The following is a 23,206-nucleotide window of genomic DNA, read 5'->3' on the forward strand; positions in this document are numbered from 1 at the left end:
AGGACTCAAATTTGGCTCGATTTCTTGGGTGGATATGATAGATAATGTCTTAATATGCAGATCTGGGTTTTGGTTTGAATTAATTTGATTCCAGAAAATTGGATTTATATTTTACCATTTTATCCCTCAAAAGGGTATTTTAGTAATTATAGTTTAAAATGAAAAAAAATATATATCATAAACCATTTGGGGAAAATATGTGTAATGCATTTTCATGTGTCTTAGCGTATTTAATGATTTCCATTTGTTTTATGTAAATATTTACATGTTATTTTATTAACATATTAGCCCGGCCCCTAGGAGCATTTGGGTCATCTGGCTTTTCAAATGTAAGAAATGCTTGAAAAATGTTTTAAAAATCACGTTTAATTTTCTCACGGTTTTTAATACTACGATGTACGATGTGTCATATTACTGTGTATTGTTTACCAAAAAAATGTTATTACGTATTTAAATCATATTGTGTGAATTATTAAGTGCATTTTCATATTTTAAATATTTAGGATATGCCGCTTACATTAATTAAATCACCACGACAGGTTTAGGGTTTTAAAGGATCATTTCATGATTTGTATGTTTTACATGACAGTGTATGAAATCAGAATGCATATTTTTGTGGATTTTTTACCCTTTATGCATATTTTAAGGTTTTTTTAACTTGGAAATTAGGGAAAATTTGTTTCTGGTGGTTTACAATTTAGGAAAAATTAATGGATGCCATGCCCTGCCTCCTGTTATGTTCTATATAAGTTAATTAGGCCATATTTTCTCTGTACGTAGTTGATGTCAACATGCTTGTTATTTAAAATTTTTATAATTAAGGATATTTTGATAATTTTGTAATTCAATTTCCAAAAAAATGAGAAAATTCCTCAAAAAAATTATTTTTAAAGCATATGTGACCATGTTTTGAATGCTTTTTTGCAATGTTCTCATGTGTTTGGAATTTGGATACATGTCCATGCTCTATCATGTGTAAAATCCTCTTTTAACTTAAAAGGGTATTTTTATCATTTGACCACTTTCATGACAAAATATGTTTTCCAGACCATAGTATTGTATGTTTAAGTGTTTTAAAGGGTTCAAAACTATGTCATTTTTTTGAAATGCATTTTGGTTAGGAGAAAAGCCTGTCAAGAGTATTTTCCTTTTTTGGCCATCACAGGGGTAGTTTGGTCATTTGACCCTTTTTCTTCCCGCATACCCTGAAATGATTTTCATTCATACATTTGGATATTAATTAATTTTCAAGTTATTAATTTGTATGCATCTCAATTAACTTTCATCCATGATTAGAGTAACTTGGGGCTTATTTTTACCAATTTAACCTTTAGGGGCAACTTGGTCTTTTGCCACTGTAAGCTCTTTTGGGCATGTTGTCTTTGCCTCTTTTAGGACCAATTCTGATCCAAATTGACCAATCCAACCAATTCGATCCTAATTTTTGAAATGTTCAGAAGGACATAAATGGAATTGACGATTGAAAGAGGCCGGGACACCCCCGTCCCCGCCTCCGCCTCGTCTGCCTTTCCAATGGATGTAGACGAGATTTGTCTATGATATTTTTCTTTGCTAATACTGCTCGATCAACCTCATCTTGTCAATTCATAACATGTTGCAATCCAATTTGAATTTGAACTTTGTGAATTGCAGCCTAGATTCATGATGGTCCAAATGGACCAAATGATAACCACAAAGAAGCAAGTCAAGTCATTGCGTGGTTGTACAATTTGTAGTAAGAGATTGAGATATATAGTAAACATGGAAGTCATGAGCTGGCGCGATAGGCGTGGATTTCTTCAACCGGTTAATCAAATTGTTCCAACTCATTCAAAATTTATTTGCACTAAATAAATAAAGGATTGAGTTTTCCTTCAGCCATGGTAAATCTTTAGCTGTGCAGTGAAGGGTATATTAGGAGAATTCTTTAGGGAATATACAATGGACACTAGTTTGCGGGATGGGGTGTATAATGCATGTATTAGGAATTTGTGTAGAACTCATCCTTAAAAACTAGCTGTTAAGGAAAGGGTTCCTAAATACCTATAAGTCTTCACAATGAACTACTCACATCTGATAGATGTGGGATTAATACTTCCGCCTACGTTGGATCATTTTACAGGCTAGCACCTCCTATGAAGTGACCAAACCCCCATTGTTTTTTACTGGGTTGGATCCTCCAGCTCCCACCACGACTGAAAGAGAGCTAGGTCTAGCTTTTTCCCCTCCAAATTTTAAGCTGTCTATTTCCACGTAAAATATGCCGACATTAAAAAACTAAAAATAATAAACATGTCGGAGCAATTTAATTATGTCGAAAAAAAAAAGGGAAGACCATTTTGGTTTAGTCTTAAAAATATTGGAAAGAAAGAACTTATTGGAATGGTAGATGGATAATGGGTGTCAATACACCCTCCCTCACCCAACACTAAAGCTCAATATCGTTTCCTCCACATATATATATATATATATATAAATATGTGTTGAAGCACTCTAGCTCCCATATCCTCTACTGTAGTTAAGAGTTAGAAGAAGTGAAGATGTCAAATATAGTACTAGTGCACCAAGGCCAAGTAGATTTCCTTCATGCCGCCTTCTTGCTTCTTTGTTTTCTCCTTCCCATCTTTGTGTTCTTTTTCAAGAAAAATATAATAGGAAACAAGGGACAACACCTAAGGCTACCCCCTTCTCCATTCAAGCTCCCTATAATTGGGAACCTCCATCAGTTGGGCCCTTCGCCACACCACAAACTCCAATCCTTGGCTAAACGTTATGGCCCTCTCATGCTCTTACACTTTGGAAGCAAACCAACTCTTGTGGTTTCATCAGCTGATGCGGCTCGTGAAATCATGAAAACCCATGACCTAATCTTTGCAAGCAGACCCAATACCAGCGTTGCTAGGAGACTCTTTTATGATCACAAGGACATTGGCTTCACACCTTACGGCGAGTATTGGAGACAAGTTCGACGAATTTGTGTCCTCCAGCTTCTAAGTCTGAAGAGGGTTCAATCGCTCCGGCCGGTGAGGGAAGAAGAGACCATAGCAATGATCGAAAAAATCAATAGCACTTGCTCATCGACTTCTTCACCTTCATTCTCAGCTCTAGTGGACTTGAGCGAGGTTCTCATGTCTCTAACAAATGATGTTATCTGTAGGGTGGCTCTAGGGAAGAAGTATGGTGGGGAGGAGGGTGGTATTCGGAGGTTTAAAGAGATGATGGCGGAATTAGGGTATCTGTTAGGAGTTTTTAATGTAGCGGACTTCATACCATGGCTTTCCTGGGTGAATTATTTAAATGGGTTTGAGAAGAGGGTTAACAAGATTTTTGGTGAGTTAGATTCTTTTCTTGATCATGTAATTGATGAACACATAATCACACATGGAAAGAGGAAAAAGGATGACTATGATCATGACGATGCAGCTTATAATAGTGGTGGCCAAGACTTCGTGGATTTCCTCCTCCAGATTCAAGAAGACAAGAACGCTGAAATTGCCCTTGGGAGAGACAACATCAAAGCCATTGTATTGGTAATTTAGTAATTTTCGCAACAAATTACAGAAAGACATATATGGTCAGATTAATTATCCTTCAGATTCTATATATAAACTGAAATTATATATGGTAATTAATTTTTGTAGGATATGTTTGCTGCTGGAACTGATACCTCAAGTATACTCCTACAATGGACAATGGCAGAGCGCTTTTAAAGCATCCAGAAGTCATGAAAGAAGTTCAAGAGGAGGTGAGGGGCCGGGTCACAATTGGAAGGGGTAAGCGCAATATTACAGAAGATGATATTGAACAAATGCACTATTTGAAAGCAGTGATTAAGGAATCACTACGATTGCATCCTCCGGTACCTTTGTTGATTCCACGCGAATCGACAGAAAGCGTCAAAATACAAGGGTTTGATATTCCGGCCAAGACAACAGTAATAACCAATGCATGGGCCATTGGAAGGGACCCTATGTCATGGAATATTGAACCAAATGAGTTTAATCCAAAGAGGTTCTTATTGAATGATGCTACTAGTTCTAATATTGATTTCAGGGGTCATGATTTCCAACTAATTCCGTTTGGAGCAGGTCGGCAGGGATGCCCGGGAATCCAATTCGGGATCATCATTGTTGAACTTGCATTAGCCAGTCTTCTACACAAATTTGATTGGGCATTGCCTAATGGAGCAAGTGGGGAGGATTTAGATATGACAGAAGCTCCTGGGATTTCAACCCACTTGAAATCTCCTCTCCTTGCTGTTGCAACTCCTCACTACTAATTGTTAGAAGGAGTTCATCAATTTATATAATTGTAGTGCTCCATCTTAATAATATATATAAGTATGTGTGTCTTCTTATATTAAGTCTATGAGATATTGTTAATTAAACAATATTTTTCAAAATAAATAAATAAAGATTTAAGTTTGAAGACTATATGTAAGATTTGAGTGTAAAGCACCTGGGTGTCTTAAATATCTGGATTTGGTATGATTGTGTTACAAGTATCATAGATATGCATTTTATATAGAATATAAGGTTACCTAAATGAAATTTAACATAACAAGAGGAGGAGCATATATGTGAGAAGAAAGATTATTTTAAAATGATGATTGAATAACAAAATTGGGGTTGCTGTTCTCTGTGCCGCAGCGCAGCCTGCGCCCAGGCACATGGGGGTGGGTGTAATGACCACCTTGCCCCCCCTGCACAGGCTACCCATCAGCCTTGGCGCAGGCTGCGCTGCGGCACCGAGAACATTCACCCAACAAAATTATACAAGTCAAATATTTAAAAGCAGGTGTGAAAATATAGAGATAAAACATGCACAAACCGTTTTAATAGGACATACATTTAAAATACCATAATTAAACAAATGCAAAGTATTTTCCTAAATTTGTTAAAAACAAAAGAGTATTTATTAGTGTCACAACTGTTTGTGATGTTTTTAAAAGTCACAAGATAGATCTGAATTGAACCATCCATTTTTATTATGATTTTTTTTATTTATCGAAATTGTCTATTTCTACTCAGAGTTGAAAGAGTAATATATAGCGATGGGTAGAGAATTGGTACACATGCAATGACATATACAAGATGCATCTAGAGACCATATCTTCTCTATCCAAAGCTCGAACAAACACATAATTTGTTCATATGACATAATAGTTGTCTTTCTGAGATTAAGAAAAATAACAAATCCTAATGATAATAATATTTTACCTCATAATTATATTTTTGCAAGCATTATTATTTGGGAAAAAGCGATAGCATCTTCCTACGTCTATATCTCTCTTCCCTATAATAATATGACAAATATAGTCCTATAATGGGAAGAGAGAAAAAGACATAAGGAGGCACAGGCACTAGTGGCACCCCGCCTATACTAACCCCACCAGAATATGCTTTCCTCCAGTCCTGCCACCCCCTTACATGTAAAGGTAACAGTAGAGGTCCTAGAAATCATCTTTTAATTATAGTGGCAAAGAATTTAATAGGATTCTTACCCCCCCCCCTCCCCTTTAATTGGATTTAATGGGTCCCACCATGCACACATAGGTGGTGTTACGCCGCACGATGCGTACAGCATCCCCAGTAGTACTGGGGGCGATAATTTTCCGATGTATAGAGCCTGGACCCAGACCAAGGTGTGAAGTCCCAAACCCAAAACCCAGCCTAGCCCAACATAGCCTGCCTCGGACATGTAGGACCGAGCTCAGCCTAGTAAGGTTTAGCTCAGCGTGGGTCCATAGAAAAGCCCGACCTTAGAGTGGGCTGGGCTGGGCTTGAGTTTTCTAGCTATATTATCTTGCCAATACAGAATCACATACAAGTACTTAATCAATGGCAGATGTAATGGGTGTATAACGCCTATTTAATGCATCAAACATATAATATATGGAGATAAGTTCTTTGTGGGGGAGTGTATTATCCATGCCCACACACAGAGTTGGGGGAGGGGGGAAATGACCACTCCAGCTCCTAGGCGAAAATCCTGCCCCCAAGATGCTTATGTGCACATTCTCATTGGCCCCTCTAGGCGTGCAAGGGCCATGTTCCCCCATAGAGAACACTCCCCCCATAACATATACATGCTTTCTTTTTTTTTTGGACGGACCAGACATTGCCCAAGGTCTTAACCTGAGGCCCAGCCTGACCCAAACTCGGGTTTATATTTTTGGGCCTAAAGCTGGCCTAAGGGCTGAAAACCCCCCATTCTATCATTGTATCATCGTGATTTTGTCTCATTACGCTTTTTATTTTATTATCTTGACATCCATACATAACCTTAGGGCGGCTTCTTGTGGTCTTAATTTTTGTGTGATTTGTAACTTGTGGGTCAACAAATTTAACCAAGTCAAAAAATAAAATAAGATAAAAGCCCTTACGTCAAGCTTCACATACAAAAAATAATGTTGAGAGGTTCTAGAAATTTCCTTATTAAACTATAAACACATTCTTTGGCTCTGATATTGAAAATTGTCTGATTAAACAAACTATAAATACCTTTGTTAGACTTGTTCCTATCTGAAATATTATTTAGTTACTTTGAACCAAGCTTTAAATTTTCAAAACAAATTGGGATTGAAACAAAAACTAAATCCCATGTCTGAGAGTATAGATGTGGAGGTTATGGTGGTTGATTTCTGGGCAAATGGCTTTGGGATGAGAGTGAGGATTGCATTACAGGAGAAGGGAATCCACTATGAATTTAAAGAAGAAGATCTCAGGAATCCCCAGAAAAGCCCACTGGTTCTGAAGATGAACCCAGTTCGGAAATCTACCCCTATTTTGATCCACAAAGGAAGTCCCATCTGTGATTCTTTAGCCATACTCGAATACATTGATGAGACATGGAATGAGGGTTTCCCTCTCTTCCTTCCTAAGGATCCATATGAGAAGGCCAAAGCAAGATTTTGGGCTAATTTCATCGACGACAAGGTCAGTAATCTTTGCTTAATTTCCTGGCTCTTTTTAATTTGTTTATATCAGATACTACACATAAATTTGCATTGTTGCAGCTTTTTGGGTCTCAAACGAGGTTCTTGAAGAGCAAAGGTGAAGCTAAAGAAGCTGTTAAGAAGGATTTTTTGGAGGAATTGAAGCAGTTGGAAGGGGAACTGGGAGATAAAACTTACTTTGGAGGGGATATGTTTGGGTTTTTGGATATTGTCCTCATCCCTTACTCAAGCATGTTTTATGCGTACGAAAGGCATGGGGACTACAAGATGGAGGCTGAGTGCCCTAAACTGGCATCTTGGGTGAAGAGATGCATCGAAAGAGAGAGTGTCTCTAAGACCCTCCCTGACCCAGTAGAGATGTATGAGTTTCATAAGAAATGGTATGGGACCGAGTAATATTTCTTCCCCTCTCCCTTATTCACTTCTCCCCTTCATTTATTTTCTAGGGCTCTTTTGGTTGGAATTTGATAATGAAGTAAAAGAAAATAAAAAGAGTATGTTTTGTTACTAACCCAAATCTGTTTGTCAACCTTACCTATTACTTTTAAGTTCGGCAGTGTTTTAAGATTATTGATTGTGAAATCTTTATCAACAATCTATGATATCTTTTAGGAAATTTATCCTCTCAAGCGTGGTGTACTATCCAATGTACCATACATAAGAATCCAATCGTCCACTCAACACTTGAGAGGATAAAAAGACATCACTATCCATGTTTTTACGATTGAATTCTTATGTGTGATGCATTGGGCAATACACCGCACTTGAGAGGATGAAAATTCATATCCTTTATCCTTTCCTATTTAAAGACACTATAAAAATTAAAAATTAAAAAAAAAAAATTCAGATAATTTTGCTGAAAAAATTGACCTCAAGTAATAAGAGAAGCAACAACAAGATATCCCCTCAAAGTTCCCAAAAAATTCCTCCTGCACCCGCATGGCCAGCTTAATCCAACTTTTTTTAGGCTTATCCCAAAGAGCTCCATAACATTTGAAGAGATGATTCCGGAAGAGCAATTCCTAATTTTTTGGGAAATTATATATGATCATTCACAGATTTGATATTGCATGACATGAAAGTGGTCACGTCATCAAAATCACTTCTAACATCCTTCATTATAAGACAAACTGTTCTACTAGTTCCATCAAATCTCACCAAGGTACGTTTGTTTTTTTTTTTTTTGACTACACATAAAAGCAAAGTAACAAAGGCACCAAGTTTACCCAAAAAAGAAAAAAACAAAACAAAGGCACCAAGCCAAATCTTTTTCAAAGACACCACAAAACATTTTGTTTCCCATCAAAAAAATAACTCTTATATAGATATATGTGTTTTACCAAAGAAACAAAGGTATACCCAATATATGAGGTTCTCACAGGTCTGCAGAGGGTCATAATGTATATATGTAGTCTTACCTATTTATCATGGAGATCAAGACAATTTCAGGCCAACTGGAACCTACGACTACTAGGTCACAATAGAACAACTTTATCAGTGTGCCAAAGTCCACCCTCCAAAGATGTAGGTAAAAAAATACAAAAAACTAGTGTCGAAAACATGGTAAGGAATATAATTCAAATAGGCCACTAAATATGACATATGGTTACAAATCAACTTTCTTATATGATTGAGAGAGAGAGAGAGATTATCATTTTGCTAAGTTTACCAGAGGGTCGTGTAGAAATGTTTATTTTTCTCTTATTATTTTTACAATGGAGAAGAAACAATACATGAATAAATAAACTGATAAACAATATGTAATTAAGTCAGCAATCTAAAATTGTAGGCCCTTCAACTCTGTGCTACATCTTCTCAGTCTCTCTCTGGTGAGTTTCTGTTTCTGTGTTCTAAATATCTAATCAAATCCAAACCTCTTCTTAATATGCAAAACGAAGTCATAAATCTGGTGCTGGCCAGGAAGAGAAGTAGAAACACTTTCCCTCCGCATACACCTCTTCGCCCAAGCTACCAGCTTTGGGCACTCAGCTTCTATACTGAAGCTCCCAATTGTCTCGTATGCATAAAACCAACTGTAGAAGGGAATGAAACTCACATCAACGAATCCCAAGTTATCACCCCCAAAGTAAGCTTTGTTTCCAAGCTCTGCTTCCAAAACCAATAACACTTCTATGAATTGCTTCTTTGCTCTTTCTAGTTCTTCACCTTTGCTCATCCATACCCTTCTCCCCGTATCGAATATCTGCACTTTTCATGCCCAGCAGAAGCAAACAACAAGCATCAATTCCAAAACCCAAATCACAGTCTCTTTGATCTATAAACAGAAATTCTAATGAGAAAAGAAATATAAAAAAGATAGAAATCTAATAAAAAAAATTGAATTAATTAAATTAAAAATAATGTACCTTTTTGTCAACGTAATCAGCCCAGAATCTGGCTTCTGCTCGCTGGTAGGGATCAGATGGCAATAATGGAGATTTTCCCTTCCAAATCTCATCGATGTATTGAACTATATTAAGGGATTCACAAACGGGTCTCCCATTATGGACCAAAACAGGGACTTTCTTATGAATTGGGTTCATTTTCAGAAGTAGATGGCTCTTATCGGCTAGGTTCTCTTCCTTATACACGTATTTGATACCCTTTTCACTCAAGGCAATCCTTACCCTCATCCCAAAAGGGCTGGGCCGAAAATCCATCAGAATCACCTCATCTGCCATTTCTCATAAACCTACACACAAAAAAAAAAAAAAAAACAATCCAGAACCGCGAAGAACCCCCCTCAAAAAAAAAACAAGGAAAATAACAAATTTTTGCAGTAAATAGAGAGCTATTTCGTTACAATCTTCGCCTACTCCTTGTGCTACTCATAATTGTGTAATCCGAAACCACAGAGAACGAAGTACAGAGGAGATGAGAGAAAAAAAAGAGTGGTTTTAAGGATAAATCCGTTGGTCTTTCGTCACGGCCGTCGCCGCCTCTGTTTTGGGGGATGTGTTGTTAAAGTATTAGAGTTCGCAGGGTTGTTGATAGCTGCAGAGCGGGCGTAAGGAAATCTTCAGAAAAAATGATTCGGTATGAAGTTCTGAACAGATATGGTTTTCTTGCGTTGTCAAACTAGGAAAGGTAGTTTTCCATTCTTTCACTAGAGACCGACCTTGTCTCCCCTCCTACCAAGAATCCGGCTTTCTTTCTCGGCCTTCCAGACCTAGTCTTCTTTTCTTGGGTTTTTTGAAGAGGAGGAGAAGACCCCTTTTAAGGGCTTTTTATTTTTATTTTTTATAGGATGGCTCATGCAGCATTATCTTAATTATCTTATGCACCAAGTAGCAGGATTGATCACAGTTTGATGGATTTTTCTCCACCATTCAAACGTTTTGACTAAAATTAATTATAACTCATTTTTGGTTTCAAATTTACCATTTGGAAATGGGTAATTTAACAACATGCTCACAAAGTTTGAGTGCCAATTGGTCTTTCACATGGTAGAATTAAAATTGTGTGTTAAAAAGCCAATATTATATCCACCATTCCACGGTTTCAAAAATCGGTTAACCTTTTGGGATTGGTGTGTGGTTTGTGTGATTACACTTCACTTTGTTGTTGTTTCATCAAAAAAAAAACAAAAAGCCAATATGATGATTATGGATTTGATGATCAAGGCTTTAGCGTTAGAATTTTACACAGATCTTGTTTCAGATGTATTTGGTCATTTATGTTTATACTGAATATTCTTTTATAATGATCATATCTCTCTTGAAGTTTATGAATTTTATTTTTTTTTTAAAAACTTTTATCATTATATCTGCACATTAAAATGGGAAGTGCTTGTGCATTAGGTTCATTTTTAGGAGCAGAGAACTCTTGTCTTCAACGTTTCTTCCTGGTACTTCACTCGATTCGTTAGGCCAGAAAGCTAGGAGAACTACATCATCCGCCATGCATATCAGGTATAATTGGGCCGGGCTGGGCCCAGATGATTTTTTCAAAACCCAACTCAACCTTAGGTCTCCTTAATTCAACCTAGGTCCAGGCCCACACGAGGTTTTACTGGGATATCTCTCCCCAGGCCCAACCATTTTGGGTTGAGTTCAGCTCAGTCCAGCCCTGATTATCATTGATTGGGCCGATTTGCCTTGATTGACCCTAACAGCACCTTTTTCTTCCATTTCAAGGATTAGGCAGGGTGTGCCGACCCTAGCTGCCTCCTATTTTTGGATCATATGTATGGTATGATAGGGGGAAAGATTTTTATCCGAGAGCGTGGCCCCTACACTAACGCATGGCCAGTGGGATTATTCGTTCTTAATTTTGATTTTTTAATCTGTTAGTTTTAATCCTTAATTCATCAAAATATTTCCTCAAGATTATTAAAAGATTGAATTTAGATCTCTGGTATCACTCACTCACAACAACAATTACATGCAAACAAACAAATGTAGCATTATCAAGAAAACTCTTCAAAATCTAAAATAGTAAAACCAGGCACCATGCACATTCCATTATTCTAACCCAATTTTCTTTCTGCGTTGTGAAGCAAATTCAAAAATCTTTTGAGGATCAGGAAGGGATTTTGATGTTAACCTTTTGGCCCAAGTCATCAACTTTGGGCGTTCAGCTTCCATCTTGAATTTTCCATAGGTCTCATAGGTGTAAAACCAGGTATAGAAGGGGACGAGGCTCAGGTCTACAAAACCCATGGTCTCACCCCCAAAGTAAAGCTTTTCTCCAAGCTCTTCTTCTAATACTTTTAAGCCCTCTATCAACTCTCTTGCTGCTTCTTGCTCCTCTCCACTACTCATCCATATCCTCCTTCCACAAGCGTGTATCTGACCTTTCACCACGTTTCAGGACATAATTAGGTTTAAGTAGAAGAATGAGAGAGTAAAGAGTAAAGAGAGAAGAAAGTAAAGTTGGAGATATAGATAACGGACCTTCTTGACAATGAAATCGGCCTAGAATCTGGATTGGGAACGCTGGTAAGGATCAGAAGGTAGCAGCAAAGGAGATCTGTCTTTCCAAACCTCATCAATGTATTCAACTATGATGAGTGATTCGCAGATGGGTTTCCCTTTATGAATTAAAACAGGGATCTTCTTGTGAATTGGGTTCATCTGCAGAAGCAGAGAGCTTTTGTTGAGGAGATCTTCGTTCTTGTATTCATATTTTATACCCTTCTCAGCCAATGGTACTCTCACCTTCATCCCATTAGGACTAGGCCATGAATCCAGTAGAATAACCTCATGGTGGGAAGTGATGAAATACCTGGCTACCATCCATTGGCGAATCACCCACTGCTATCGGGAAGGAAACTCAGCAGCAAATGCGTTAGCCAATCATGCAGCGAAGACAAGGAGCACGGAAAAGTGGAATGATACCCCTTCGCTCATAGCAAGAGTAATAGCGTGGGAAGCAATGAACCACCCATACTACAGATTCACTTAGAGTCCCTCTTCAAAGAGGCTTTTGTTGGCTGTGGCGTAGTCTGTAATCTAAGACTAACCCCTCTCCCCCCTGTTGTTCATACTCGCGGAGGAGGTGTTGTGCCATGGGTTAACTGCATTGAGAAATATGGGCTGGATTCATGCACTCTCTGGACCTCGGCAAGTAACTACACCCACGCATCTACTTTTTGTTGACGACCTGTTTATTTTCATTAAAGCAGATCTACGAAGTCTGAGGGAGGGTAAAGCAATTCCTGGAGACTTATGGTGCTTATTCAGGTCTAAGTGATAAAACTTACTAATAGTAAAGTATTCATGGGGCAAATTATAGCGGCGCAAAGGCACAGATTAGCAGCTGCTCTACAAATCCCTGTGTGTTCTTTCCCCACAAGATACCTAGGGGTGGAGATGTTAAGGGGGACGGTGAAACGAGAACTGACGCTGCCCCTAATGGACCAGTTCAAAAAGAGACTAGCTACATGGCAAGGTCGCTTGCTCTCACTGGCGGGTCGAGTTGAGCTCGTTAGGTCGGTTATGGGGAGCATCCAAAGTCCATAATTTTTCAACATACCTCTGGCCGAAATCTGTTACTAATGACATGGAAAGATACATTCGTAATTTTATATGGGCTGGCGAGGCGGATAAAACAAAGGGGATCACAGTTGGCTGGAATAAGCTCTGCAGGCCCAGAAAAGAAGGGGGACTTGGAATCAGGCGATTAAGAGACATAAATTTAGCCTTAATTGCAAAGCTGGTGTGGACTATAAAAACAGGAAAATCATCCCTTGCAACATTTTTGCGAGGAAGATTTGTGAAGCAGGATGGATCCTTAAAGAGATCGGTAGGAGGTTCGACTAACCTCCTATATTGCCTGGAGTGCGAAGGGTTTGGAATTTTGTTAGCTCTGCAGAACGGTGGGATTGGGAATGGAATCCATTAATTTCTGGTATGACAAATGGGTGGAGAGTAATAGTATCGATGATATGCTATAGCCGGCCCGGATCCCCCTCAAATTATCAACCATAGTTGCTAATTTTCTAACTAAGGAAGGGTGGGCGCTACTGGTGGTGGAAGAGCCAGCTTTACAGGGTATCTTTGCCATGATACAGGGTATGGGAATTACAACGACAAATAGGCCAGACTGCTATGTTTGGGCTCATACAATGTCGGGGTCCTTTTCAGTTAAGTCGGCTGGGAACGCCCTAAGGGTTAAGACCTCCACCCCTAAGTGGAACTGGGCGGTTTGAACTCCCAGCCTGCTCCCTAGAAGTTCAGTATTTGGGTGGCGGTTGGCTCAAGGTGCCCTACCCACGGATGAGAAAGTCACACGCAGGGCCATCCCACTCGCATCCAGATGCGATCTCTGCCGTGCAGCATTCGAATTAAGAACTCATATCTTCTTAGAGTGTTGCTACTCGGCATAGGTATGGCAAGGGCTTCTTTTTCACTTCAATGTGATATGGAGTGGATTCCCCTCGATGGAGCTACTCTTCTCATGGTGGAGAAGGAAAATGAAGGTGGTGAATCTCCCTTTTTTATGGAGAGATCTACTAGTAATTACATGCCAACAATTATGGCTGGAACGCAATAGGCGACGGTTCGATAGCTCGAGTAGAACTGTGACACAGGTTGTAATGTTGTGCATCAAAGAGGTGAAGAGTTGCGCCCACACCAATGGAGTCTAGGTGAAGTCCGTGAGTGATCTTTTGTTGGCAAGAAGATTTCAGGATGCTGCCAAGGCCCCCCCCCCCCCCCATCCAAAGAATATTGGAAGTCATATGGAGAAAGCCACCACCAGAATGGTGGAAGCTCAATATCGATGGATCTTCAATGGGGAATCCTGGCCATTCCGGTGCGGGTGGGGTTATTCGGAATCATATTGGAGCTGCGGTAAGATGCTTCGCCGCCTATGAGGGGATAGGAACAAACTACATGGCAGAAATCTCAGCATTCTTTGTAGGCATTAAGAAAGCTTGCGAGTTACAGATTCACAAATTATGGATTGAGTCAGACTCTGCTGCAGTAGTTACCTCAGTCCTCATTGGAAAATTGCCATGGTGTTTTTTACAATCATGGTGGGAAGCGATGAAATACCTAGCTACCATCCATTGGCAAATCACCCATTGCTATCGGGAAGGAAACTCAGCAGCAGATGCGTTAGCCAATCATGCAGCGAAGACAAGCTACACGGAAAAATGGAATGATACCCCTTCGCTCATAGCAAGAGTAATAGCGGGGAAAGCAATGAATCGCCCATACAACAGATTCACTTAGAGTCCCTCTTCAAAGAGGCTTTTGCTGGCTGTGGCGTAGTCTGTAATTTTAGACTAACCCTACCTAGGGTTACTTCCATCATAGTGTAACATTGTTTCACTTTTTACATTAATATATACCTTACTGACCTTTAGCAAAAAACAGTAGAATAACCTCATCATCCATTTCCAACAAATCTGCAGAAAAAAGGAAAAGAAAAGAGGCAAGTGATGGGTAATTGTGATAAAACAGAGCTTTACATTTTAAACAGCTTTTTCTGAGCCCTCTCCGTTGACTCACTTGAGTGATGAGAATGGATCTTACTTCTAGATCCATCTAATATTAGATCCGTACTACAGACCCATGGATCAGCTCTTAAAATGTGACCCGATATCGATGCTTTATTACGTAGATGTAACATCGATGCAGATCTGACGGATCAAGTTGACCAAGAAATAGATAAAGAATTGAGGCCCCTACTAAAATGAATCTGACCCCTTTCATTTGGGCATAGTTGCAGATCCTCCAGAATCTTTCCAGATCTTTCCCAACAAACGTCATTGCTTGCGCTTGGAGACTGTGGAGTGTCTCACTAATTAGTGATAACTCACGTTCTAATTAATTTAAAATTTTACTTATTACCCTCGATTTGAAGAATTTTTTGGAACAAGGCAAATAGCAGTTCTAAAAGATACATTAAAATGCCAATAAACAAAAGGTAAAGAAAGTGTTATATTGATTATTTTTTACGCTAGGAAGTTGAATGGTAACGTTAACTTTTTTTATTTTTATTTTTATTTTTTGTCTAACATCGATGCTATATATTAAAAAAATAATAATTATCCATATAACAATGGTAGTTGATATTATAGAAAATCATAAAACAAATTCGAACCATTTATTTTATTTTATTTTATTAATTTAAACCGTCTATTTCCACTTAGAATTGAAAGAACATGGTAAAGTCTAAAGTAATGATACATATGCATGATATACACGAGCTACGCACCTATATAAAAAAAGGGTATTTGATTGAATTAGACTCTGAAATTTGACTAATCTAGATCATGTTCTCACGATTGGAATGGACATGTCATTTACTCATTTGTCCATACGCCATAATAGATACCTAGTGATATTTGAAAAAATAACATGCCATTGTAATATTAATAATAATTGTGTGATCATAATTTTTATCTTATTATATTTTCTTTGTTTTCCTTTTCTCTACGTTTAAACATAGCCTAATAGGTTTTAATCTCCCTCTTGTCATTACCAGCAAAACAGATGTGGTCCTGGTGATTCAGTCTTTTTGAAATTTGTAGCATTCTCAATTTAAATCCTTGAATTTATATGATCAGTTTGATTAGATCTACACTTAATTATCAATTCATGTTTATCAATGGTGCTTCAAGGAAATTCAAGGGTTAGGAATGCATTTGAAGACTACATTATTAATATGAAAGAAAATATTTAAAAAGAACAAAGACATAAATTCATCATTAAGGTCATAATAATTAATTTGGTAAGATTATATATTTCTTTTTCTTTTTTTTTTTTTATCAATTTCGTGTAAACCAAACATACCCTCAAGAAAGAAAAAAGAAGTTTTGAGATGTTTGAACTTTCTTTGTAATTTAAAAGTAAGGGCCCGATCGAGTTACTTCTGTTGGTGGTAGGTCCAAATTTATTGCCCTAAAAAGTATAAAAAATAAGACAGTAGGTCCTGATCAACCTTGATGGTGGAATTTTATCCACAAACCCAACCATAAAACGAAAGATTCTTAATAGATCTCATGGATTTCCCCACGACGCAAGAGATAATGAACACTTCAGTAGACCCTAGAAAGATTCTTAGATTGTCCCCGGATTGCCCTAGAAAGCACCTTGAGAGGCCACTTTTTAATGGGTTTCTTCTCAATGCAAGAAAGGGCTATAAAACAATAAACCCAACGACCGTCACACACTCTATTAATACTCATCATCTGTGACCAGACTCACCACTGACCACACCCGCCAAACCAAACAGAGAAAAATAAATTCATTCTCTTGCTTCTGCTGTTCAAGGAAGTTCAAGCTAGTCTGCTAGTCCTAAAATTCAGTAACAATGGCTGAAGAGGTAATTCTCTTGGATTTCTGGCCCAGCCCTTTTCGGATGAGGGTGAGAATCGCCTTAGCTGAGAAGGGTGTCTGCTATCAATACAGAGACGAGAATCTTCCAGACAAGAGCCCATTTTTGGTACAGATGAACCCAGTTCATAAGAAGATCCCTGTGTTAGTCCATAATGGGAAACCCATCTGTGAATCTCTCAACATTGTTCAATACATTGACGAATTTTGGAATGACAAATCTGCCCTGTTGCCCTCTGATCCATACCAGCGAGCCCAGGCCAGGTTCTGGGCTGACTACACAGACAAGATAGTATTTAATATATTTGATGGGGGTGCTGTTCTCTGTGCCGCAGCATAGCTTGCGCCAGGCACATGGGGTGGAAGCAATGACCACCCTGTCTCCCTGCACAGGCTGTCCATGTGCCTGGGTGCAGGTTGCTCTGCGACACAGGGAACATTCGTATTCAATTTTTTCCAAACAAAAAAAAAAAAAAAAGAACATTCGTTCTTAATTTTGAATTTTTAATCTTTTAGTTTTAATCCTTAATTCATCAAAATATTTCCTCAAGATTATTAAAAGATTGAATTTAGATCTCTGGTATAACTCACTCACGACAAAAATTACATGCAAACAAACAAATGTAGCATTATCAAGAAAACTCTCCAAAATCTAAAATAGTAAAACCAGGCACCATGCGCATTCCATTATTCTAACCCAATTTTCTTTCTGCGTTGTGAAGCAAATTCAAAAATCTTTTGAGGATCAGGAAGGGATTTTGACACATTCTCCTTCTCCATTAACCTCTTGGCCCAAGCCATCAACTTTGGGCATTCAGCTTCCATCTTGAATTTCCCATAGGTCTCATAGGTGTAAAACCAGGCATAGAAGGGGACGAGGCTCAGGTCTACAAAACCCATGGTCTCACTCCCAAAGTAAAGCTTATCTCCAAGCTCTTCTTCTAATACGTTTAAGCCCTCTATCAACTCTCTTCATGCTTCTTGCTCCTCTCCACTACTCATCCATATCCTCCTTCTACAAGCGTGTATCTAACCTTTCACCATGTTTCAGGACATAATTAGGTTTAAATAGAAGAATGAGAGAGTACAGAGTAAAGAGAGAAGAAAGTAAAGATGGAGATGTAGATAACGGACCTTCTTGACAATGAAATCGGCCCAGAATCTGGATTGTGCACGCTGGTAAGGATCAGAAGGTAGCAGCAAAGGAGATCTGTCTTTCCAAACCCCATCAATGTATTCAACTATGATGAGTGATTCGTAGATGGGTTTCCCTTCATGAATCAAAACAGGGATCTTCTTGTGAATTGGGTTCATCTGCAGAAGCAGAGAGCTTTTGTTGAGGAGATCTTCGTTTCTGTATTCATATTCTATATCCTTCTCAGTCAATCACTCATTCACATGCCGATATAGATTTGGAATGCATCAATAATTAAGGAAGAACAAGACATACATTTTTTGTTGATAACTGAAGTCCATCCCCAAGTTTTTCCTTTCCTTTAGCCTTCCACAGTCTTTCATTTTTGCTCTCCCGTGAGTTGGAATTCAAAATAACAAGTGACAGCTGTGGGGCCCTTAGGGTTGAATATATAATATTCTCTCTGATCTTAACCACACTCTCACAATGTGTTAGGTCAGTAATACCCCTGACTTAATCTGGAGTGAATTATTATTTACCATATGGACCCAATAAAGATAACTTATATTAATAAAACCCAATAATCTCAGCATCCATTTCCTACAAATCTGTAGAAAAAAAGAAAGAAAGAAAGAAAGAAAAGAGGGTGTTGTGCGCATCGTATAGTGTAGCACCGCCCATGTGTGCATGGTGGGGTCCACTGTACACACATGGGCAGTGTTGTGCCGCACTATGCGCACAGTACTGGGGCGATAATTTTTCCAGAAAAGAGGCAGTGATGGGTAATTGTGAAAAAACAAAGATTGGGAACAGAGTTTTACATTTTTAAACAGTCTTTTCTGAGCCCTCTCTGTTGACTCACATGAGTGATGAGAATGGATCTTAGATCCATCTAATATTAGATCCGTACTACAGACCCATGGATCAGCTCTTAAAATGTGACCCGATATCGATGCTTTATTACGTAGATGTAACATCGATGCAGATCTGACGGATCAAGTTGACCAAGAAATAGATAAAGAATTGAGGCCCCTACTAAAATGGATCTGACCCCTTTCATTTGGGCATAGTTGCAGATCCTCCAGAATCTTTCCAGATCTTTCCCAACAAACGTCATTGCTTGCGCTTGGAGACTGTGGAGTGTCTCACTAATTAGTGATAACTCACGTTCTAATTAATTTAAAATTTTACTTATTACCCTCGATTTGAAGAATTTTTTGGAACAAGGCAAATAGCAGTTCTAAAAGATACATTAAAATGCCAATAAACAAAAGGTAAAGAAAGTATTATATTGATTACTTTTTACGCTAGGAGTTAAATGGTAACGTGGGGAACCACCTGTTCCCTCGGTTAATCTGGTGAGGGATGATCAGCCTTCTAGGCAGGCCGGGGTCACCCCCTGTTCCCTCAGCGTTGGGAACCCCCCGGTTGGTGTTATCAAGGTAAATTGCGAAGTTGTGTTACCAAGAGGTAAGTCAAAAGGAGGTCTGGGTTTGATTTTCCGAGATCATAAGGGAGCTCAATGTAAAGCGGGGTCAATTCCTTATAATTTTTGTTCCATTATTCAAGGGGAGGTTCTTGCAATTCGTTTTGCAATGTTGGTTGCGCGTGAGTGGGGTTTTGAAAGCATCCTTGTTGAGTCTGATAATAGGGATGCTGCTATGTTCGTGGATGGCAGTCTAACCCCGATGGTGGAAGTAGAAGACCTAGTAGCTGATATTGTGAGGCTGATTCTCTCGTTCTCCTCTGTTGTTTTTTCTTTTGTTCCAAAGGCTATGAATGTTGTCTTAGATGCCCTGGCTAGGAAGGCTCTGTCTCTTGGGTGTGTGACAGATTGGTCGGATTCCATTCGGTGGCTTCATGACCTTTGTGTGAATGATGCCACTGGTTGTATACCTCCCCCCCCCTTCAATAAGATCCTCTCTTACCCAAAAAAAATAAAAATGGTAACGTTAATTTTTTATTATTATTTTTGTTGTCTAACATCGAAGCTACATATTAAAAAAAAGAATAGTTATCCATATAACAATGGTAGTTGACGTTGCAGGAAATTGTGAAACAAATCTGAACCATCCATTTTATTTTTTATTAATCAAAAACGTTTGTTTCCACTTGGAGTTGGAAGAATGCATGGTAACGTCTAAAGTGATGGTACATATGCATGACATACACGAGATGTGTACCTATATAAAAAAGGGGTATTTGATTGAATTAAACTCTGAAATTTGACTAATCTAGACCATATTCTCGCGGTTGGAATGTACATGTCATTTACTCATTTGTCTATACGCCATAATAGATACCTTGTGATATTTGAAAAAATAATATGTCGTCGTAATAATAATAATAATTGTGTGATCATAATTTTCATCTTATTATATTTTCTTTGTTTTTCTTTTCTCTACATTTAAACATAACCTAATAGGTTTTAAACTACAAAATCCGGGTATCTCCCTCTTGTCATTACCAGAGGGTGCTGGTGATTCATTCTTTCTGAAATATGTAGCATTCTCAATTTAAATCCTTGAATTTATATGGTCAGTTTGATTAGATCTACACTTAATTATCAATTCATGTTTGTCAACAGTTCTTCAAAGAAAAAACAATCTAATTCAAGGGTTAGGAATGCATTTGAAGCTACATTATTAATATGAAAGAAAATATTTAAAAAGAACAAAGACATAAATTCATCATTAAGGTCATAACAATTACTTTTGTAAGATTATATATTTCTTTTTTTTTTTATCAATTTCGCGTAAACCAAACATACCCTCAAGAAAGAAAAAAGAAGTTTTGAGATGTTTGAACTTTCTTTGTAACTTAAAAGTAAGGGCTAGATCGAGTTACTTCTGGAGGTGGTGGGTCCAAATTTATTGCCCTAAAAAGTATAAAAAATAAGACAGTAGGTCCTGATCAACCTTGATGGTGGAATTTTATCCACAAACCCAACCATAAAACGAAAGATTCTTAATAGATCTCATGGATATCCCCACGACGCAAGAGATAATGAACACTTCAGAAGACCCTAGAAAGATTCTTAGATTGTCCCTGGATTGCCCTAGAAAGCACCTTGAGAGGCCATTTTTTAATGGGTTTCATCTCAATGCAAGAAAGGGCTATAAAACAATAAACCCAACGACCATCACACACTCTATTAATACACATCATCTGTGACCAGACTCACCACTGACCACACCCGCTAAACCAAACAGAGAAAAATAAATTCATTCTCTTGCTTCTGCTGTTCAAGCTAGTCTGCTAGTCCTAAAATTCAGTAACAATGGCTGAAGAGGTAATTCTCTTGGATTTCTGGCCCAGCCCTTTTGGGATGAGGGTGAGAATCGCTTTGGCTGAGAAGGGTATCAGCTATCAATACAGAGACGAGAATCTTCAAGACAAGAGCCCACTATTGCTGCAGATGAATCCAGTTCATAAGAAGATCCCTGTGTTGGTCCATAATGGGAAACCCATCTGTGAATCTCTCAACATTGTTCAATACATTGACGAATTTTGGAATGGCAAATCTGCTCTGTTGCCCTCTGATCCATACCAGCGAGCCCAGGCCAGGTTCTGGGCTGACTACACAGACAAGATGGTATTTAATTGCACGCTCTAATCTAATCTAATCTAATCTATACTTTCTTGCCTTGCCTTGCCTTCCCTTCCTTTTTAATTTGTGATCTTTCATGTGTTCTTTATTACTTTTGTAAAATTAATTGCAGATATATCCCTGTATAAGGGGAATATACACTGGAAAAGGAGAAGAACAAGAGAAAGCAAAGAAGGAGTTCATAGAGGTGTTGAAGGTTTTGGAAGGAGAGCTTGGAGACAAACCATACTTTGGGGGTGATAGTTTTGGGTTTGTGGATCTGAGCTTTGTACCCTTCTGTAGTTGGTTTTATGCCATGGAGGAATTGGGAAAATTCAGCATTGAAGCCGAATGCCCAAAACTGGTTGGATGGGTGCAGAGGTGTATGGAGAAGGAGAGTGTGGCCAAGACCCTTCCTGACCAACACAAGGTCTGCGACTTCGTTCTGCAACTCAGGAAGAAATTTGTTGCGGAATAGAGAAGGAGGAGATGAGGCATTGATCAGAGAGAAGAGCTATCGATTTCAGGTCATGTAGTATAGGGATTTTATAATACTATTGTTATCACTTTATATCTGTGTGTGTGTGTGTGTGTGTGTGTTTTGGCAAAGAAGGGGAGGGGAATTGTAGTCGTGTCCATGATCTGTGTAGTGTCTAAGGTTTTGTTACTTTGGAATAAAAAATATTTTAACATTTCGTTGAGAATTTGAGGTTATGCTCTTCAAATCTGTTTTGCAACTTGGAACTTGTAGCCAATAATGTCAAGAAAATTCTTTACCCAAATTAAGGAGTTTAGGTTGGTGTGGTGGTAAGGGTCATGTTCAAATTGGCTGACCACCCCATGGATTAGATCTAATTAACTAGACCGTAATTAGGTCTCACTTTCTCTATTTTCTTACTACTTAATAGTAGTGATCTTTTGATTGTTATCCTCTTTATTAGAAGTGATTAGATCACCCACATCAAAGGATAAAACTCAAAAGTCTCCCAAATTGCAACTGCTCTCTCTTTCTTTCTTTCTCTCTTTCTCTCTTTCTCTCTTTCTCTCTCTCTCTAAAAGTCAAGAATAAGAGTGTCTTTTGATTATGGTGTTTCCATTGAAGAGGGAATTTAGCTCGTCTCGATGCTGTCAGGGGGTATCCAGCGGTTGAATTGTACCACACACATCTCGGTGCATGCCTAAAAATATGTACAGCACTACCCAACGATTAGCAATACCTTGGGCATTCACTACTCCCCAGAGACGGTCCTGATCGGCGGCTAAGGCTAACTTGTAAAGAATTATTGACCTATCATACTTTCAGCAATCAAAGTCTTTTTCACCAAATTTAGAAACTCTAATTGTTTACGTAACTAGTGGTACGTGTCAAGTCTTCCAATTAAAAGTGTTTCGATTTGGACCACTGACTTGTAGTATTGCAATACTGAACCTTTCTTTTATCCATTTATAAAGATTTTTCCCACTTTTCTGTTCAGCAAGTCGCACAATAATGGAGGCTAGTGGGAACATATTCAACAGCTCATAACCTTCTCATAAAAAAAAAAAAATTTAATGAAAGCAATAAATAAGAAAAAGAATATAGACAAAATACTGAATAAAAAACCTAAGGTTAATCCTTTTTTATTTTGGGTGAATGGAAAATTAATTTAAAAAAAAAAAAAAAAAAAACATAGTACAAAGGGATCCGTCTCCTCCACAGCACCGCACCCTTGAGTTGCACATCGTTCGGTGCGGTA

At 38.3% G+C, this 23,206-nt stretch overlaps 3 protein-coding genes and 2 pseudogenes across 3 annotated transcripts; 3 read left to right on the top strand and 2 right to left on the bottom strand.

Annotated features, from left to right (window-relative positions):
* Positions 1 to 2,540: 2,540 nt before the first annotated feature.
* LOC122651123 lies at positions 2,541 to 4,288 on the top strand (annotated as a pseudogene).
* A 2,250-nt stretch (positions 4,289 to 6,538) lies between these two features.
* Positions 6,539 to 7,354, top strand: LOC122652860 (probable glutathione S-transferase). Its single transcript, XM_043846741.1, has 2 exons — positions 6,539 to 6,938; positions 7,019 to 7,354. The coding sequence occupies exons 1-2, from the start codon at positions 6,603 to 6,605 to the stop codon at positions 7,352 to 7,354; spliced, it is 672 nt and encodes a 223-aa protein (XP_043702676.1). The 5' UTR covers positions 6,539 to 6,602.
* Positions 7,355 to 8,745: 1,391 nt separating this feature from the next.
* LOC122652266 (probable glutathione S-transferase parA) lies at positions 8,746 to 10,142 on the bottom strand. The gene is made up of 3 exons (XM_043845958.1): positions 10,077 to 10,142; positions 9,325 to 9,650; positions 8,746 to 9,161 (listed from the first exon to the last, which is right to left on the bottom strand). Exons 2-3 carry the CDS (start codon positions 9,637 to 9,639, stop codon positions 8,817 to 8,819), a joined length of 660 nt encoding a protein of 219 aa, XP_043701893.1. The 5' UTR covers positions 9,640 to 9,650; positions 10,077 to 10,142; the 3' UTR covers positions 8,746 to 8,816.
* A 1,279-nt stretch (positions 10,143 to 11,421) lies between these two features.
* On the bottom strand, positions 11,422 to 12,195 carry LOC122651124 (annotated as a pseudogene).
* An 8,896-nt stretch (positions 12,196 to 21,091) lies between these two features.
* LOC122651649 (probable glutathione S-transferase) lies at positions 21,092 to 21,953 on the top strand. The gene is made up of 2 exons (XM_043845131.1): positions 21,092 to 21,476; positions 21,604 to 21,953. The coding sequence occupies exons 1-2, from the start codon at positions 21,162 to 21,164 to the stop codon at positions 21,946 to 21,948; spliced, it is 660 nt and encodes a 219-aa protein (XP_043701066.1). The 5' UTR covers positions 21,092 to 21,161; the 3' UTR covers positions 21,949 to 21,953.
* The last annotated feature ends 1,253 nt before the right edge of the window (positions 21,954 to 23,206 follow it).

Source organism: Telopea speciosissima, chromosome 2 (genome assembly GCF_018873765.1).
Source record: "Telopea speciosissima isolate NSW1024214 ecotype Mountain lineage chromosome 2, Tspe_v1, whole genome shotgun sequence".
In the NCBI taxonomy this organism is placed as follows: Eukaryota; Viridiplantae; Streptophyta; class Magnoliopsida; order Proteales; family Proteaceae; genus Telopea; species Telopea speciosissima.

Bases quoted from the DNA above. Each gene is read 5' to 3' on its own strand.
- LOC122652266 (XM_043845958.1), bottom strand. From the start codon at position 9,639: ATGGCAGATGAGGTGATTCTGATGGATTTTCGGCCCAGCCCTTTTGGG. The intron at 9,162-9,324 runs GTACATTATTTT...TGAAAAGTGCAG, and splicing joins CTGATTACGTTGACAAAAAG to ATATTCGATACGGGGAGAAG.
- LOC122651649 (XM_043845131.1), top strand. From the start codon at position 21,162: ATGGCTGAAGAGGTAATTCTCTTGGATTTCTGGCCCAGCCCTTTTGGG. The intron at 21,477-21,603 runs GTATTTAATTGC...AATTAATTGCAG, and splicing joins CTGACTACACAGACAAGATG to ATATATCCCTGTATAAGGGG.
- LOC122652860 (XM_043846741.1), top strand. From the start codon at position 6,603: ATGTCTGAGAGTATAGATGTGGAGGTTATGGTGGTTGATTTCTGGGCA. The intron at 6,939-7,018 runs GTCAGTAATCTT...GCATTGTTGCAG, and splicing joins CTAATTTCATCGACGACAAG to CTTTTTGGGTCTCAAACGAG.